The sequence below is a fragment of the Pseudopodoces humilis genome, chromosome 4, assembly GCF_049639895.1.
Source record: "Pseudopodoces humilis isolate 2021_Gansu_Grassland_sample_001 chromosome 4, ASM4963989v1, whole genome shotgun sequence".
Classification (NCBI taxonomy): Eukaryota; Metazoa; Chordata; class Aves; order Passeriformes; family Paridae; genus Pseudopodoces; species Pseudopodoces humilis.
The window spans coordinates 24,132,314-24,153,114 of record NC_142203.1 but is presented as its reverse complement, the minus strand read 5'-3'; the positions used below and the strand labels follow the sequence as shown (position 1 = coordinate 24,153,114).

The 20,801-nt window shown below is 39.6% G+C and overlaps 1 protein-coding gene across 1 annotated transcript in view; it reads left to right on the top strand.

Annotated features, from left to right (window-relative positions):
* Positions 1-435: 435 nt before the first annotated feature.
* Positions 436-20,801, top strand: part of KCNN2 (potassium calcium-activated channel subfamily N member 2) — a 72,468-nt gene continuing 52,102 nt past the window's right edge. Inside the window, exons 1-2 of the mRNA XM_005528107.3 lie at positions 436-1,644; positions 1,826-1,921. Of these exons, the coding sequence (XP_005528164.3) occupies positions 436-1,644; positions 1,826-1,921 (1,305 nt within the window). The remainder of the gene's footprint in view (positions 1,645-1,825; positions 1,922-20,801) is intronic.

Here is a 20,801-nt window from a genome sequence, read left to right as displayed (position 1 = left end):
CTTCGTGACAGGCCCGGGATGTGCCGGGGAGGGCTCCCCGCCCCGCGGCCGCGGCCCCTTCCAGCTCCCCGCGGCCCGGGGCGGCGGGCGGCGAGCGAACCCGACGCTGTGTTTTGCAGGGCGGCGGCGGCGGCGGGGCTGCTGGACAGCTCCGGAGCGCGACGAGGCGCCCATGTTCCGGAGACGGCGCAGATGTGAGTGGGGAGCCGGGGAGAGCCGCCGGGGAGAGCCGCGGCGGAGCCCCTTCGCCGACAGGCGAGGGCGATCCCGGGAGCGAGCGCGCTCCCCGCCCCCGGGGAGCCCCGGGTTTCCGCGGCGGGGGGGGGGGGCGAGGGCAGCCCTCACCTGCGGGGGGCGGGAGGCGGGATCCCCGCGGGCGGGGGGCCCGCGCCTCCCGCTGACGGCCCGGCCGCTCCGCCCCCGCCAGGTGACGTGATGCCCGTTGTTTTGGTGCGCCCGACCAATCGGACGCGGCGGCTGGATTCTACGGGGGCCGGGATGGGCCCGTCGTGGCGGCAGCAGGACGCTCCCCTGCCGACCGTCACGCATTGCGCAGGGTGCACCACCGCCCGGTCCTCCTGCGGCTTTAACGGCCCCGGCATGGACCCGCCGCGCCACTTCCCGGCGGGCTTCGGCCCCGAGCAGCAGCAGCAGCAGCAGCAGCAGCAGCAGCAGCAACAACAACAACAGCAGCAGCAGCAGCAGCAGCAGCAGCAGCAGCAGCAGCAGCGCCCGCCGGCGCCGCCGCACTGCCAGCAGCACGGCCAGGACAAGCAGAGCCTTCTCCAGCAGCAGCAGCAGCAGCAGAGCCCGTGCCTCCAGTGCAACAACTGCGCCTACTACGGGGCTGCTGCGGCAGCCGCGGGGGATAACCTGCCCCTGCTGCTCCGCGCCTCCTCGCCGCTTTCGGGCGCCTTTCGGACGCACTCCTCGCCGCTGTCTTCCGCCGCCTCCTCCCGGCACGGCAGCCAGCTGAACGTCAGCGAGTTCACCCCGTCCAGCCATGCTGGCGCGTCCAGACAGCCTCACCAGTATTCCCAGTACCACCAGTGCCATAGCCTGCAGCAGCAGCAGGCAGCCAGTCCCAGCAGCAGTGTCAGCAGCAGCAGCACTCACCATCACCATCATCATCACCATCACCATCACCACCACCAGCAGCAGCAGCGCCGGGAGAGCAACCCCTTCACCGAAATAGCCATGAGCAGCTGCAGGTACAACGGCGGCGTCATGCGGCCGCTCAGCAACCTGAGCTCGTCCCGCAGGAACCTGCACGACCTGGACTCCGAGTCGCAGCCGCTCCAGGCGCCGCTCGCCAGCCCCACTGCCGCCGCCGGCGCCGGCTCTGCCCCCGCCGCCGCCAGCCCCGCCGCCCCGGAGATCGTGGTCTCCAAGCCCGAGCACAACAACTCCAACAACCTGGCGCTGTACAGCTCCGCCGGCCCCGGCCCCGGCACGGGCAGCACCAACAACGGCGGGGGCAAGTCCAGCAAGAAGAAGAACCAGAACATCGGCTACAAGCTGGGACACCGCCGGGCTCTCTTCGAGAAGCGTAAGCGCCTCAGCGACTACGCGCTCATCTTCGGCATGTTCGGCATCGTCGTCATGGTCATCGAGACCGAACTCTCCTGGGGCGCCTACACCAAGGTACCAGCTCGGGCGGCAGCCGGTCCCGGCGCCCTCGGCCCCCGCCCCGTCCCCGTCCCGCGGTGTCCCCACGGTCCGGTGGCGCGGTGCCGCCGGCCGCCTCCTCGGGCCGGGGTGGCGGTGGGGCGGAGCGGCCCCCGCGCACGGGTCTCTGAGGAACGGCGGTGTCTTTCTCTTGCAGGAGTCTCTGTATTCCCTCGCTCTGAAATGCCTTATTAGCCTCTCCACGATTATCCTGCTCGGGCTTATCATCGTGTACCACGCAAGAGAAATCCAGGTAACGTTTCCTTCTGTGGGTCGGGGAGCATTCCTGGCTTAGGTGCGGGGGTCCGAGGCGGTTTTTGCAGGGGAGCCTTGGTGGTAAGTACTGGACACGTCCTGCCGCTTCAGAAAGCAAACGTGGTCTCTGCAAGCCTGCCGAAGTTGGTGAATGGACCTCAGCCGTGGAGACGGGCACCAAACGACGGGCAGAGAGGAGCCAGGAAGTTCTGCCTGCTAGGGGCTGTTGCCTACGGTTTTGCTATAGGATCGCTTAGCCCTCGGGTTATAACATGCTTTCTAGGTGATGCGTCTGTCATCTCCTGTAGCAGATGTACAGCAATAGACTTTTATTTCCCATTGCCTAAATTTCATGCTGTGCGTTTTCTCTTGACGGCAAGGTTAATTGTCTTCATTGTGCAAGGTATGTAATCTTCAGTGAGCTGTCTGAGATACGAGTATACTTGAGGAGAGTGTTTAAAAGGAGGGGGGACATTGATGTTTGATTTGTTTTATTTAATGCTGCAGTGTCTAGGAATGTGACCAGAGAAAAGTGTCAGGAAGGATAAGGCTAAAGGTAAGAGGAACATAATGGTCAAACCTATAGAATAAATCTCACAGATACTTTCACAAGTTCTGTCCAGGTGACTTAGTCCTAATTTCAGTTGTAATTTTTTTTGACCGAGAAATTAAATGTGGCATTTCAGCTTAACTGAACTGTACAATGGACAGAATTCAAAGTTTTGAAGGGAAAAATACCTTGCTCATAGATACAGTGCTTTTGTTTTTTCAGATTAGAGACTCGTTGAGTGAAGACTGAAATGTCAGGTTTCAAGGGCAATGAAGACTTTTCCACTGGTACCAATCAGTTAAATAAAAAAAAAGTTGTATAGTACAATTCTTCAGCGCAAAAGAATGCTGTAGTTTCAACATGAAATTGTACGTAGTCTCCTACTTAGGGTAGAAGAAACTATTGAAAGTATTGAAAAGTATTATATCTCTGAAGACTTTTTGCCAAATTGAGTCCTGTTGTACAGTCTTTGCACATGCAAAACTTCTTTTCCTGGCTCAGAACCCAGTTTTTCTGAATTAATGTCAGAGATATTGTTTAATGCTATTGTATTGAGTAAATACAAGGTGTTCCGGAGAGAGAGCAAATTTATAAACTACAGGAGTACTGATGAACAGGTTTCTTTATCAGTATAAAAATAAGTATCAGTACTGCAGTGTGGGAGCCTTCTCTGGTGTATCTTCCCACAAATGTTTCTTCAAGCATGAATAGCAAAGCTGAGAACAGGTCATGTCTAAATGTTTAAAATATTGTATGCATTTTTCAGAACCTTTTAATGGAAAATTTTGTGGAAGATAATGAAATAGCTGTAGGTCCATACAGGTCCTCCAGCTTATACTGAGTTACTCTAAGATTCAATTGTTTGTTGAGTTTTTTCAGGTAAAGATTTAGAAATTTATATTGTCTTAGGAATCAGATCCCTTATGGATCAGGAAAAAAAAAAATAATTAAAAAATTGTCATTCCATTTGGTTGTTTTTTTAATTGATTGTTTTAAAGATTTTCCTCATATACGCAGCTACATGGAAGGAGTTGTGCAATCGTATGACTTAATCACAGTTAATGTAGTTTTCAGTGCTTCCTGACAGAGCAAAAGTATAGCTGCCTGTAAAACAGCAATACCCCATGTTTTTGAATGAGAAACACCAGAAACTGCAGTAGTCATGACAGTGCCTGGAGGAGCTGCAGCTTCAAGGGGTTCTGTCATTCACATCAAAAATGAAAAGTTCTCTGCTTCAAGGAGTTTGTTAGAAGGAAAGGATGTAGTACCCTCCATAGCTATCAGATAACATCTGCTCACTTTTGAATTTAAGCATAGTATGTTTTTATGTACACACTTGACTTATAAAAAATAAGATAATGAAAGTGCAGGGCAAATGCTATGTCAATTCTATGGTAATAAAATTTTTGTTGCACTAGACACCTGGGGAAAAAAAGTATCTTTAAAATCCCTTGGCTAAGTACATAATGTGCATAATGTTCTCCAGGCAAAAGAAGATACTGTGTAACTCTGATAATGTAATGTTTTTTAAATAACCGTTAAAACAGACTGTTTTCTGAAGGCAGACGTGCCATTAATTCAAACAAACGTTCTGCTCTGTGTAGAAGAATGAATAAGGTCTGTAGAACAGAGCCCACAGATGTCTGGTTGTGTCCTGGACGACTTTTTGCACCAGCTATTTGTCAGTCCTTTTCCTGTTGGAACATTCTTTTCTGATTATTATCTGAAACATACTTAAATATTTGTTATAGTTTAAATAAGCAGCAATTCACTGAGAGAGGGAAATTTGTTCCGTAGAGCAGAAGAAGGTGTCTGTATTCAGATTGCATCTGTGGTGCTTTTCACACTCTGGTGGGAGCAAACCAACCTAAGCATAAGTAGATTTTTCAACAAAGCATGAGGCAAAAAAATGTTGGGAAATAAGGAGCTGACAGTTTAGTAATTATTACTGATGGCAGGATGAATACTGACAGAAACTCCCCATGACCTAAAATGCTGGCGAGTAGAAATCAGCTTTTTCCTTCTTTTCAGTAGTCTTTGACCTTGATTTATTGGTAGGAAGATTAAACAGCCATGCTGCAAGGATGTCCATGGAACAGTGCCTAGCATGCTGTATAGCAGGTGGCTTTAGTCTTCTATTGAAGTGACATTGCTTGTATGTTTTATTTTGAAAACAGTCAGCCAGTCAAACCAGTCTCTAGAGTTTGCCTGTCCCAGACTTGCTGCTTTTTTTTAGGGAGTTGGAAGGGAAGTTTATAAAGGTTTGCCAAGATTCTTTCCAAGCCGAGAAGTGATGCAGCAGCGTCAGACAAATGAGTTTTCTTTTGGTCTTTTCCCGCGGTCGGACCGCGGTGGTTGTGCGGCGGGGAGCTGCGGTGCCTGGGGCAGGGTGGTTCAGCACCGCGGACAGCTCCGCGCGGAGCGCCCGGCTCGGGCGGCGCATCCCGCCGGGCCATCGAAACCTGGTACCTGCGCAGCTTTCTCCGGGGCTCCCCGAGAGCTTACGCATAGCTCTGCACCTGGCAGACCAAAGTCTCCAGAAGAGGGGTAACTGCAGTGTTTAGACACGGCTAGCTGTAGGGATGCTGGGTAGTCTTTGTGAAATACTGGAACTGTTCAAATATGTTCCACAAATTCGTTTTCAGTAATGGCACTGTATTATTTATTCTGTATAACTCTAGGAGTAAAAATGTGAGCTGTTATGAATTTTAATAAATGTGAGTTACTGTTAAGAATACAATGAAATTCAGTTGAAAATGGTCGGGTTCAAATGTTAATTTGTAGCTTACTTTATCATTTCCAGAAAAGAGGATAAAAATTGCAAGCAAGTTTTATTCAGTCCTTCCCTCTTCTCGAAAAAATCCTAATGAACAACAGTAACAGAGTTGGAGTTGAGGCGAGTGATAAGCCTAAAATGTGTGTTCACTTTTTATTCCATGTTTGTCATGCCTGTAATGCTACTAAAAACATTACACTTGGGAGATAATGAAATACACATTGCTCTCTCTCCAGGCCTGTGTGGTTGTTGATTCAGTTCTTCAGAACAAGTGCTTTGTGTTTGAAAGATCAATGGGAAAAATGTAATTCATCATTATCCCAGCCAAGAACAGGTATTCCTCTGACTGTTACTCCAGTTGAGAGTTTAAAGAGTTGAAGGAGGGAAGAGCTAAAAAGACAGCATTACCCACTTATCATAATAATTTTTGATGTATTAATTATTCACTTCATGCATAAACAGTTTGTTACTTAATACTATTTTACATAATTAAAGCAGAGGCAATATGTAACATAATTAAAATTGTATTCTTTAGAACTTACTGTTCTATTCCACATTTCTCCAGTGTAATTCGATCCGTAAGTAAAATGGAATTTAAGAAAGTTTTAAGTGGCAATTTACATAGTAAAGCTATAGTTTTTCTACCTTTATTTAAAAATGGACCTCTCTGCCTATCTCTAGTATGTTTAGAGGTAGAAATTCTTTTTACCTGCACCCTGAACTGCTACTGATGCTTTCTTGTACTGCTAAGAGCAAAAAGATTCTGTGAGACTGCCATTCAGAGGTCTTTAATGTCCTTTGGTGGGCATTCCACCACAGTCTAGTATTTTTTGAGAGATGGTGGTCAGTGGAAAAATATATCCACTGGAAGGCTTCTTTAATGCTGGACTGCTTAGTGTATCCTTTCTGTAAATAAACATACTGCCTGTCCTGAATAATAGTAACCTGAGTATTGATAACCTGGGCAGTCTCGGACAGCATCTGAGCCTCTTTTCCTTCTCCCTGATACAGATGCTGTCATTCCTGCAGAAACATGAAAGTTGTTGGTAATTGTTAAAGCAAATAGAAATCTTGCATGTGTGTGTGTGTATGTGCGAGAGAGAGACAGAGAGTGTGTATCAGCTGAGGTTTTTAACTACTTTTAAAATGTATTGCTAGTTCATATTTTGATAAAACACCCGTGGAAAGGCTTGCAAACTCCAAGGTTAAGGTTAAACTGTTGCATGCATAGCAGAGCCTCACACTGCTGCAGGGAAAAAGTACCATCAGTCCCAATGGTTCTGAAGTGGTGGTAAAATAACGTGTGGCAAAATAACATGCTCCTCATAAATTTAGAATGAAACATTTTCAGTCTTTGTTACTGTTCTATAAAATTACCACAGCCAAGAGCCCAAATATCTTGCTGAAGAATCAAGAATCTTCTTTTTCCTGTGCCTGAAAACTTGAAAAAATGGAACAAGCATTATCAGGTAACAGGAAAGAGTGGTAGTAAATATATAATACCTGTTTATTGTGCAAATACATCCCATAATGCATGATGATAATAAACACAGTTTATGGGAGTTTCATTATTTTGCTGGCATTAGTGGAAAGTTTTGTGATAAAAACTGTGCGCTTGTGAGCAGTTAAGCTCCCTTACAGTTTCTTATCATAAGAAGTAATACTTATTCTACAAACCAACTTACTTATTTTTTATTTATCTGTTATTTATTTGTTTCTATCCATGACATCATTTTGCCTTCACTGGAGTGGTACATGTGCATTTTATTGGGTTGCTGGCAATCTTTTCACTTCGTGTGGCGTTCAAATTGTCTTTGCTTCATTGTATTGAAGCATCAGGAATTGCTCACAGAGACTAAATCTTCAGCTTAAGAAATTAATTAGACTAAGAGCACAGAGAGCAAGTCTGATGAAAAACTGTTGAAATTCAAGAAATAAACTCAGAGTGTTACTTAGGCTGACCTGAAATCTCTTGAGAATTAGTGATTTTTTTCTAATTATTCTAACAGATTTTGAGTGAAGCAACAGCAAAACTCATTGTGTGGCAGTTGATCAAGGATATGGTAACTTCATGTGCAGATTCAAAAATTCCCCTCTACCAATTAAACTTAATACACATTTCACTTCTGTAATGAACAGGAGAAAATCACACAGGAATCCAAGGACACTGTATTTGACAAATTAACAGCATATCTGTCAAGTTAACACTGTAGAGTATTTTTATGAAAACAGTTTCAATTCTGTTCAGTACATTTTTGATTGTGCAGATCCTGTTGATGCAGCAAACACTGCAGGTGCCCATTGTCTCTGAAATGCAGCAGTGCAATGCATATGGCATGGGAGGCAGACTCAAAAATCCTTTAATGGTGATCAGCCTTGGAAGGGGCAATAAAATTCAACATATATTATGCCTCCATTTCCATCAGGCTTTATTACATAGTAGAAGGAGGTGGTAACTGCTGGTCAGTATCACTGAGTGATTGGTCTGGCCATATTTAGAGTTATCTATTTATATCTGATGTTTTTCTGACCACTTTTTAATGAGGCTGTTAGAAGTTTTTCAAGACATAGCAATGTGTTGTAAGGTGTGAGAAGGTATGTCATTGCCCCTGGTGGAGGAGAGTGATCATAGAGAACATTTGTAACCAGAGATCAGATTCTAGATTTGTGTAAATTGTGTAGCTTAGCTGACATGAACACATACTCTTGTCTGCAGTGTTAGAGGCATTCTGCATGTCCATCTTAATGTGAAACTATTGTACATGTCAGATCTTTCAACTGTGGTACCTTCATATTAGGAAATTCCATCAGGTACTTGACTGCAGCTCTTTTTCACCTGATTATAAGTGAAAGTGTGCCAGAACTGACGAGTGTACATTAATGCTTTTGTTTGTTTTGGTTCTGGTTCGTATATGATCTACTAAATGTGGTATCTTGGGCTTTTGAGTTTGTATTGAGATGTATTTGTTTTGAGTGAAGATCAGAACAGGAATGGCTGCTGTTTAAGACTTTGGAGAATTAAACGGTTCTCTTTCAATCAGCTGTTTTCACCATTGATGAAAGTTGTCACCTTCCCTTAGCAGAGGACAAAGTACTGCTCTGAGCCTATGAAGCTCCTTTAAGATGTAAATTACCACTAAGAGAAGAGGCTGTAATTGGTCTTGTAACTAGCCTTCAGGTAAGCTGGAAATATTGATCACTGTAAATAAATTAATTTTATGAACTGAGAATAAACTATGAAGTTTTCAGGAATTTTGTGAGGAAGTTTTCACAATCTTTGTTCTATGGAAAAGAAAAAAGTTGCATATCATGATAACATGCACACACACAAATATAATTTAACTTTTGTTATGCCTTTTTTTTGATAACTTGAATGATATTACATTGAAAAACATGAATGGAAAAACTTCTGTTCAATAGATGTGATATGAGAAATACATAGTGAAATAGTTGAGGATCAAATCATTAACACATAATGAGTGCTCTAAATTGAAATGCTTTAAAGATCCAGTTAATTTAGATATTCACAAATATAGATCCCTTAGTGTGATTATTCTTTATAGAGAAATATCACAATGTATTTTTGATTTAATTGTGTAAATTGACCTTGTCCCATTATTTTAATGAAAGCCACATTAAGAAATTTCTTCATTCATCTGTCAGAAGATCAATGAAACTGCCATGAGAACACACTTTACAGCTTAGAAATAATCATTTTATAAAGGCTGCAGTCAAATATGAACATTTTATATTTTAAACTGGTGTGTCTGAGCCCAGGCTTTTGCCAGCAAAAGTGTTCAGTAAATATCATGCCTAAATATTTTCTTAGTTGCAGAGTATCACACATTTGTAACTTACTGATTCATTCACTTCTTCCTGCTTGAATGGTCCCTGCAATTGTGCCCTTCATCTGTGTGAAAACAATAGTTACTAAGGATAGTTTTATATTGACAGTTTATAAAAGAGTGTGATTATTATACGTTCCGTGAAGGAGTCAGAGGAATGGGTTATGAAGAGCAATGTAGGTATCTTCTAAGGTGCTTCCTTATCTTGTTTTTTGTTGGAGACAGATTGATCTTTTGGAATTAAATTCCTTTTGAGGAAATTCTAAACTTTTTCATGATGGATGGAAAGACTCTTTTGTGTTCTATATAAAGTACAGCAAAAGAGTAAGCCTCAAATAACTTTAAAACATAAAGTCATGCTCTTCATCCTGTTAAGAGTGTGCTCTGGGTTTGTTTTTATTTTCCCTACAGAAACATATTAAACAAAACCTTGTGTCAAAGTGGCAGATTCTAAACTTTTATCTATACTGATACTATAGAGTTATATTGATGTATAGCGGAGAGCGGGGTTGTCTGTTATATGTCTGACCAACAGAACTGTTTATGGACTTCTAATTGAATACAATCACAAAGTTACTGAGAGCTGCAGGAGCCATGAAGGTCAATAACAGAGAGTTAAGAGTCTGTATAGGTGTAACTCTATAGTTTGTCTTCAAAACCCAAGCTTTTAAAAGGGTATATTTGAAATAAAAAATAATTGATAAATAAATATACAAGGGCTCATATCTATAGATTTTATTTTCACCTGTGGCTAAAGAGCTTCGTGATCTTTCTTATCTGTATTCTGCAAAAAATAGTATAACTGTGTGTCTTCCATAAACAGCTATACATTAGTTCTGTGGTTTGATGAGTAGGCGTAAGATAGTCCGAAAAAAAGGAAAAGTTTTTATAACAAATATTTATATTGTAAAATTATATAATTGCAAAAGACAATTACCTGGACAATTTCTCACTTTTTTCTTTTTTTTTTTTTACACATAAGGGATGTTTTTTGATGAAAGGAAGCACTGAGACTAAGAGTTCAAGTGCTGTGGAAGTAATCTGGGAATGGCTTCAAAGCTAGACTTGAAGCTCGGGCTTGCCTATCTTGTAGTCTTATGCTCAGATCAGTCATTTTTCATGTAAATAAGACATTGTAATTGCCATCCATCTATGCCTATAATTTTCAAGAATTATATGCCTGCTTCAGCAGGCTTTTTGCAGCCCCAAAAACTGCAATATAAAATTAATGCAGTGGTCCACAATATGTTCTAATGAGATACTATTATTTATAAAGCATTTTATTCCTATTAAAAGTTTTTATTCCATCTTTCATAGCTCTGTAAGTTCTGTGGCATTACTACAAGTATACTCATTCACACCTGCCCTATAACTGACCTCTTATGGTAGTGTCTTTCACTAGAGTAATACATTATGAAGCAATGCTTCATTTTCAATCACTTAACAAAACAAAGATTCATTCTAGTTGGTGAATGGTATTTCTTGTTTTGTGACATTTGCTGCACTTTTAAGAATATAATCTGTTGCAGCCAGAGAATAAATTTAATTTGATTTTAATTTAATTTAATTAAAAATGGCACCATAACTTTGATTCAGTCTGCACCATTGCATCCACAATGTAAATAAATAAATAAATAAAAAAAAATAAAATCCACATACATGAGAAATCTGAATTCAGTCTGGGAACATGGAGAAGACTGAATGTCCAGGTGTGGCTTGACAGCACAAAATAAATTAGCTCCTACCTTAAGAAATAACAAAAAGTATTAGAAAATAATGATCCTGAGCATTCATTGATGGCATCTAAGTTTAATGACATTTTCATCAAAATTATTCTCGCTGTGTTTCTGATACAGTATTAGTTACCATTTTATACCAGTCATGCACATTTGACTTCAGAAGAGGATCTGTATTTGGGAGTATCTAAATTAGTGTGATCTTTAAAGCATTTCAGTTTAGAGCATCCTTATTATGTGTTAATGATTTGATCCTCAATACCTTTGTTATCATTAAAATATTTTTTCAGGAGGATTTGAAAACTCTTGAACAGACACTAATTTATGAATAAGCTAATGTTCTCATAACCCACTTCCCCTTGGTCATTTCTCTGCAGTAGCAATAAAATTCAGCAGCTACTATAGCTAGATTGTACTAGCTTTTTTTTGTAAATTCCCTTGTAGCATACTACCCATGAATTTTTCTTGGGCTCTGCATAAGACTTGGGCTGATACAGCAGAGATTCCCATCCATCCAAATTCAAGTATAACTGAAAAGGTACCCTATGGCAGCTGCTACAGAACATGATCCTTATCTGAATTGTGTCTTGGGTAAAGTGGGTGCACAGTAAGACTACCCCATTCTTTTGTCCTTATTCAAGATTAGTCTTAATGATAAAGCCAATAATTTGCATTCTGTTGTAATTTTTGCAATATGATAGTTTAGAATAATTAAAACTTTATGTGGTATGATAGACAAGTGCTAGACCTGTATTGCCAGTTCAGTTTCAGTGTAGTTTTAAGGCCGTTTAATTTCACAATGTTTCAAAAAGATATTGATATGACTGCTCATGGCCAGCCTGATTTTCAAATTCAGTTGTCAGATAGGTAAACAGTTCTCGTTTTTTTGTTTGGTTCTCTTTATCAACAGCCATATATGAATAGACATTTGTCTATCTCCCAGCAACAGAATGGGATGCAGTGGAGTCAGATGTGAATTTTAACAGACTGGCTGTCAGCTGGCAGGACATTCTTCTCCCCCGTCATTTGGAAGTGGGAAGGAAAAGAGGGGACAGAGTTTTGTTTTATATACAGCTTGTGATGAGAGATGTCAGCTAATCCAAAATTAATAGTCCTTGCATTTCACCTGTGCCTTTTGTATGTATGTTGTGGCTGCTATGCTAACTCCTGGACGTAATTTTTGCTGCTCTGGTATGTCCCATTGAGCATAAGGGTTGTGAAAATAAAGCTTTCTGAAACATTTTGAACAGCAATTTTATGTTTAAATTGTGGACAATAACTGCAATCAGTTAATAACATTCAAACATGTTTGATGTATTTGGTTTTCAGAGATATTAAAAAAACAAGTTGCTTTGAGAACAGAACATCTTTTACCTGAGAGCTTCTATAAACCAGACAGATTTGATGAAGCTATAACATTCAAATAATTATTGGGCAGCAAAAAACACTTTGCGTACTAAGATGTAGGCTAAGGCAGTTTTTTTCTCTGAGGAAGCAGGTGCACTCAATTAATATCAGTCAAGTAAAACAGTATTTTACCTATTAAGAAATACAAGTAAATACCTGTAAAGAAACTTGTGCCTATGTTTATTTAACCTGATGTTGAAAACTTTCCTACTTAAAGGTATTTTAAGTTGATCTTTGAAGCAATTTGAAGACTTCAGCTGCTATATGGTTTATCTAGAAGCCCACTTTAGGCTTTCAAGAGGAAAAGATATTAAGTACATACCTTTTTTATTGCTCCCTCTCAAAATTTTACTTGCCAGGATGAATTACATAGACATTTGCATAAGACCAAATGCCTCTAAACACTTGGAGTTAGTGTGTAACTATGTTTATTAGGAATTTTAAATACACAAGTACTTTTAACGCCATTCTGCTTTTCCTTTTACACAATATACTTTCCCTTATTTTAGTAGTTATGCTTTAGGACAATACTTGGATTTTATATTTATATATTTGTAGTTGTTTTGAACACACACTTGAATGAAGTTGTGGGTTAAACTGTGTTTCCAGGATAGTAAAAACACTTACAGGGACTTCATGATTACTGTGATACTCACCCATTGTCATTTAAATAAAAATGTAATCAGTTTAAAAACCCCCAGCATTCAAACTTTCTCACATACCTGAACTATTTATGTACTAAGTAAACACTAGAGGATGAAATGAGAAGACAGATTCTTGTGTTTATGATGTGTTGGTACCCATTATTTCCTAAAAACAATTTCCTGTTTTAGAGTCACTGTCGTGCTCCTTTGGCAGAATGAAAGAGTTAGGTCATCTTATTTAGCCCCAGATTCAGTGTTTTCTTCCTTTAACTTCTGTCTCCCCTGCAAAAATACTGCCAGTTTCTTCAGGAAATACATCCTTTTTTTTTTTCACTGGTTTCAGTTTTACTAGTAGTAATGAAGCTGATCATCCCTGAAGAGAGTGAGGCTTCTCTCACAGTGGCAGATGGCAGAGGATTTGGGAGATGGTATTTTCTTCATGCAGTGATCCATAGAACAAATTATTTTTCATACTGAATTAAGAAAAACAAATCCTAAATGAAGAATTGTAAAATAATTACTTAAAATTAATAACATAAATATATTGAAATGTAGATTTCTTCCCAGACTTTTGCATCTGCAGGAATGTAGAATTAGAATTACTTTATTTCTCAGGTACTCAAAATGGAGAAAAAACATAGCACAGACTAGCACACAAACTATGTTTCTTGATACATACATTCTAAAACTTAGTTCTGCAAAATAGCAGTTACTTTGTAGGAAGACCCACTGTGTTCTTCATATACAAAGTTTTAGAACTGCTGCTCCAGTGCAAAGCTAAAATCACCCCATACTTTGATTGTCACTGTTTCCATCCTTTTACTACCAAGTTCAGTGTAGTAGTTGAAACAGTCCTAAAAGACAAAAAGAAATTTTTGAAGAGTTTTTTTTGTTGTTAGAGATTATTTTATTAGCAGGGTTATTTGTTCAGTGTGGTCATTTTTTTATATTTGTGAAAGTAGACCTAAGCAATCCATTTACTTTGCAACTTTCCCTTTTAGTTGTAATAAAGCTGGCACAGTTTTTGTGCACTCTTTTAGCAGGGAGAGTGCACCAGAGCATGCCAGCAAAATCACAGGGCAGTGAAGGTTGGCAGCTGATGGAAGCTCAGAAAAAAGTGTGATGTGGCTAGGTTAGGTTACTGGTAGGTTTTTTAAAGGCTTGGCTATGTCCAAATAACATTGCTCAGTCCTTAGAGATGCTCCAGACCCCTCAGCACTTTTTGGCCTCCTCTGGACCTTCTCCAGTACCTGCTTGTCTCTGTTGTACTGAGGGGCCTAGAACTGGACGCAGCACTCCAAATGTGGCCTCCCTAGGATTGCTTAGAGGGGCAGGATCACCTCCCTGTCAACTTGCTGGCCACACTGTGCACCCCACAACACTGCTGACCCTCCTGGCCACAAGGGCACAGCCAGCTCACGGTCAGCTTGTCATCCACCAAGACTCCCAGATCCTTCTCCACGGGGCTGCTCTCCAGTAGGTCAGCTCTCGACCTGTGCTGGTAACTGGGGTCCTTCCTCCCCAGGTGCAACACCCCACACTTGCCTCATTAACTTCCTCTAGCCAGCTCTCCAGCCTGTCAAGGTCTGACTGAATGGCAGCACAGCCTTCAGGTGTATCAGCCACTCCCCCAGTTTTGTTTCTTCTCTGTTAATATTCTTGCACTTCGGTGATGCTCAGAGCTTTGTTAAATCATGCTGCTTCTGTATCTGCCTGGAGGACATTACTGATTGCCAAAGCCAGGCACAAGAGTTTTTGGAAACTTCTGATGCTGGATGGAAGCCTTCTACATGTGGTAACTTAAGGAGCTTATTTTGGTAGTTCTAAGCAGCACAAGGGGTAGGATCTGAAACATTGACATAATGAAATAGCCATTAAATTAAGAATATTGTTAAAATGAAGGAATACCTTTCATAGACATTGACAAGTAGAAAGTTCTGTTTCAGTCAATTCAATTGAGTCACATAGTGGCTTATTCTGCTGAATAGCTCAAATGAATATAGTCACCCTGAGTGGTGGACTTTTATTTATGGAGCCATGATTTGTTCAAAGGTTCATAAAAAATAATTTAACTAAATATCTCTTTGTTGATTACAGATCTGAGGAAACTCAGCTGTGATTGTTCAAGCAAGATTTCAAACAGAATTATATTCAGAAATTTTCTTGTGAAATATCTGTTTAATAATGAAAGTTAAAAAAATGGTTTTGTATTAATTTTATTTACAATCTATTATTAATAGTAAGCTCATTATCTAATTACTTTGATTTTTTAAAATTTATTTATAAGCTCTTGATGACATCTTAGCTCCATCCATAATTATGCTTTTCTCAGGGGGTTCTTCTCTTTATCATTGGGAAAGAATCCTGATATCTTGGAATGTGTTTTCTACTTTTTTATTATTTTATAGTGCTTGGGTTTCTATTCTTAATACTATTACCTGCATAGAAAATTGTGGCATTATCAGGAGCGTCTTCTTTGGGTGCCTAAATCACATATATGTATGTGGAGTGACCCATATGAAAAGAAATTTTGTACATCCCAGAAATTGCTAGAGCTATAATGGTCCGTTGGTATTGTAGGCTGTTGAGGGGGAGGAGCGGGTGTTGAGCTATTTTGTAGTTTGGGATGAAGAGTACAGCTGAAAATCTGTACAGTACCATTTAAGAATATAGAGGAATGCTTCTGAATATCTTTAGAGAGAGAAAGCTAAAAAGAATACTGTCAGCATGTGGGTTAAACCAGGAGGGAAATATGGGTAGGTGGAATTTAGCTTTGTGTGCTGATGCAGAATTTAACCCTATGTTATTCATTGATTCTAAGTTCCTTTCTTTCCAAAAAATCTTCAGTTTTAGTAATGATCTGAGGAATAGATATTAAACAAAAGACACAAACCTGGTAAAAACATTGTTTAATGCACATTTGTTTTTTGAAATGGCTGTGGTTACTTGTGACCTGTCAGAGTAACCAAGATGTACTGTACAGAGGTATTTTTATGTAAAATTTTTGGTACTGCATTTCTGAAAAAAAAAGTCACAAAGACTATAAATGTCCTGAGCCTCTTTTCCACATCCCTTCCCAAGATGATAACATTATGCAGCATTTGAGAGAAGTATTTTGGGCCTGTTCAGCCACCAGGACACATGAACATGAAGTTTGCTTTACATACATGCTTTATTAATATCAAAATATTAATCATTATAGAAAACTAATTTTGCACAGAGATGTCAGATTTAAAACTGCTATGCAAATAATAATACTTGTGCTGAAACTAAGTATCAGACTTTTAAAATCTTCTGTTTAAATTGGGATGTTTGCTGTTGGGAGGGGAATATGTGTGTGTATGCACCTGTACATGTATAAGTAACAGAGCAGTCTGGCTTCCTCATTTGAATGAACTAAGCATGTTTTATTTGGTAGATAGCTAGACCTTGTGGATCAATTTCTAGTGACCTTCTAGGTAGTTTGGTTTTAATTCTGGATGTGGGAAACATTCTGGCAAATACAAGACAGCCAATTCCTCATGTCATTTTGTGGAAAAACATGTTATTTGCCTTCAGTGCTTTGTATTTGCAGAAGGAGTTTGATGCCTCATGTATGTGTTAAACCCACTAACATATCTGATCAGGGGCATTGTGCTTAGGATGAGGAGTACAGCAGCTTCCAGGAACTCCTGTAGGCTCTCCAAGGTCAAAAGGCATTTGGGTAACTTACACACCATTTGACTACATGCCTTCCAATGATGTAAGAAAGTAATTTCCATCTCTGGTTAGAGGCAACTGTGCTAAAGGCTTAAGATAGCAATCTCCCATCACAACTTGAAGATTATTTTAAATAATTTTTACTTAATGAGGTGCTGTGGGACAGTAATTTGGCTTTTTGGAGTAGTCAGACAAAAAGAGTATCTTCTTCGTCTACCATAATGTTTTTCTTTTTTTGATTGTGTGAATTATATTTTGTATACTACACACTACAGAAAAATATTGGTAAAATAAAAAAAATCTGCTAAATCATCAGTCCCAGAGCCTATATTTTGCTACTCTGAATCATTGTCCTGTCAGTTCTTTTGTAAGATTTAAGTGACTCCAATATTTAATTTGGGTTCTTAAATTAAACAATTGCAACAATTTGCTTGTAAGTAAAGTTGATTTCTTTTCTCCAAGGAATGCTTCCAGCACTACAGCTAATGCCACTTTATCACTGTTTACTGCTTCCCTTTTACACCTGTATTAATATATCCCCACAGTACAGCAGAATAGTGATACAGTTCTCAGAATTGTTCTTATGCCGGTAAAGGTATTTTTAAAACATGACTGGTTTATTTTTTCTTTGCATTCACCTACATTTAGAAAATTAACTTTTCTCCTTTTGTTTCTCTCCTTCAGGGAGTCTCTGATCCAATTTCCCATTGTGTGCAATCTGTCTATTTAGAATGACTTTCTGTTTTTTTCTTCTGGTGTTATATGAATGTAACTCTGTAACACACAAGTGTTACGTAAATATATGCATACCTGTCTATATACATATCCATCATATTTATTTTTATGCTTTTAAAGTGAGGAATTACAAATATCAAGTTTATTTGAAGTTAAAGATTGTGTCTTACATTCACATACAACATGCTAGAAATACATTATTTAATTCCAGGTGAAAATAATTTCAGAATTTTACACACAAAATGGAGACGTAGTAAAAGTATATGAGAGTTCTGTGCTTGTATAAACGTGCAGTACACTGATTAAGTTCTTGCATTCAATTTTAACTCTGAATAATTACAAAAAATTTGAAAATTTTGAATAGGCATAACATATGTGACCTTGACTGAAGTTTGGCCTTCTCTGTGAAGTGCGGGACTCAAATTACAGGAAGGTGTTTTCACTCTTTTATTACATTCTCCTTTTATTGGTAGCGTAATTCTCCATTCAGATGAGGTTTAGTATCTCAAAATTAATACATGGTTGTTACAGCCAGATTGACTGAAATCAGCCAAGAGTATGCACTTTGAATTGTACTGTTCATCTGTCCTTTCTCTTCTCCCTTCATTTATGTTCATTACTTGCTGGAGTGGAAATGCCAAGCACACAGGCATGCACTAATACTTCTGTGTCTTCCAAATTAGAAGTGAAGCTTGCATTTAGTAGATTGCATAATTGCAAGTATATAAAATGTACATGAAATCCTCTACTAATTTCTGTGTGATTTTTTTATGTCCAAACTTAATTGTTATCCACAGCATGTGGTCGAGGCCTGTTTGTGTTCTGGAGCATTTGATATCCATCATGGATATGGTGATATACATATCCATGTATAGATATGGTATGATATACAGGTTTGAACCTAGGCAAAGGACTGCAATGAGGTCATTGTCATAAATGTGATTTTGAAATGTTAATATTGTTATGAAATAGAAATGTTTTTACTAGATCTTTGACTTTGTAACATCTGGTAATTTCTGCCTTTCATTTTTTTACCTCCTAAGTACCATTATGTGACAGCTTAAGATATTATTGCTTTAAAATATTAGTTTTCTTAGAAGAAATAGCTAAGGTTAATAAAGGAGGTTGAGAAAGATCTTCTGTACCCATAAGCATAACCCATTCCACTGAGAATTGCAGAGAAATTTCGCTCTATGATGCGTGTTAGGATTTCTTATGTTGTTTGTTAGGATTTCTTATACTGACAGTGACTATGTCATCAAGTATGTATTCCATAATGACATCTCAATGTGTTTAAAATAGTCATAAAATAACATTATCTGTTATGAAAATGACAAGATCAAATTTTAATGCCTGTGTTTAACTCAACATTCTTCTGTTCTCATCTTTTAAATTGAATCAGTATTGAAGGTATAATTTTTCTTGAATTGACTTTCAATTATATAGTAATTATAATATAGAATATAGAATATAGAATTCTTTTTGAAATCTATGAAAAGTATATGTAAAAAGGGAGGAGAAAAGACCATTGCTTTGCTTTTTTTCAGCAGATTTTGAAACTTTGTAGCACTGCCACTTTGACATGTATTTGATATGTATCTTACAATTGAAATATTAAAACTATTGTAAATTTATTCCTTTCTTTGTAAACCCACACAGCATTCAAGAGATCTGATATTATCTATACTTTTTTTCAGTCACGCTGGTTACTATTAATCCGTATTCTAAGTGTTCTAAATACCTAGATTTCTTCATAACTGATGTAACACTTCTATGATCTGACAGCATTTACTGGCTAATCAAAAAAATCAAACACACTGAAGCTTTACAGTACTTTGAAAGTTGGGCCCTTCATACCAAATAGTGCATTTGCTAAGTGCAAATCTGCACTGTTTTGGTATGACAGACATACAGACAGACATAAATTGGCCTTCCAGTATCAATTCGTACATCTAGTATCTGTAGGTTGCAGAGGGACTCATAGGTAGAAGAAACTGTATGTGCTCATGGTGCATACATTGAATTCACAAGTGTTTATTCCCCTTCATTCAATGATTTTGTATGACTCTGTCTTCAATAACATTGCGGTAGAGATAAGAACTATATGCAAACATGGTGAATTGATCTTGACCAGCTGTCAGACCCCCACCCAGCCATGCTTTTGCTCTCCCTCTTCAACAGCACAAGGAGAGAAAATAAGATGAAAAAGTTTGTGAGTTGAAATAAAGACGGGGGAGATCCCTTGCCAGTTACTGGCACTGGCAAAACAGGCACAACTTGAAGAAAATTAATCTACTTTATTGACATTTAAAATAATAGGATGGCAGTCAATATACTGCCCCACCCTCCTGTCCTCAGGCTCAACTTCTTCATTCCCAACTCCTGTATCTTCTCCTGCATGAGTGCTGCAGGGGGCATGGGGAATGGCAGTCTGCCCACAACATTCCTCCCAGTTACTCCTTTCTCCTCACACTTTTTGTGCTTCCATGTGGGTCCTCTCAATGGTCTGCAGCCCTTCAGGGTAAATCTGCTCCAACATGGGACTTAGGTGGGCATTAATTCTTCTAAGGAGAATCTGCTGCTGTGTTAGCTCTCCACAAGCGAGCATTTCTTCAACAAATACCCAGCTTGCTCTGGAGTGGTCACCTCCACGGGCTTCAGGGAGTTTCCTCCTTTATTATGGTCCTTCCTCTCCATGGGTTCCTATCTGTTCTGTGCCTGGAGCACCTCCTCCCTCTTCGTCCTTCTCTGACCTTAGAATTTCCAGTGTTCTTTCGCACTTTTTTTTCTCTTACCCCTCACTGCCTGGGCCATGTTTTGCCCTGTCTTAACGATGCTTCTACTGAAGCACCACCTGCTTTACTGGTGAACTCAGCTGTGTCTGCAGTGGGTACATTGCAGAGCAACCCTGACCGCTTCTTGCTGACACCATCCCTGCAGCCATCCCTAGAGCCAAAACTTTGTCACCAGCACCCAGTGTAATAAGATGGAGAGAAAGAACATGAGGGATAAAAAGCAGATCCACAAAGACAGAAATTTATTTTGGTTTGTTGTGTTCCTTACTGTGGTTAACTTTATTCTTTTAATATCAGTTCAACTATAGTGAAGTTAATTTGTGATTATCACTTCTCTAAACAGTTTCAGAAGAGCTCTTTTATGAAAGACAAATTGAAGATATTGTGAGGAGGATGTAGAGTGTTTTTTTGATCACTAAAAAATACATACAGGGAAATCAAACTTGTATATATAAACATAAAAGAAGGAAGGGGGCAAAGAGCAGTGCAGATGAATGGGTTTTTGGTGTGTATATAGTGTTTAGTATGCTGAAAATACCTTTCTTACATTAGGGAATGCATGATGTACTTTGCCTTCTCACCCATTATTTTTGAATAATCTAATTTTAAAAATTCTGTAAAAGTTTATTTTTTATCTCTTACCTGTTTACTGAACAGCCTTGTTTAGATTCAAACTATAGTTGAAGTGATG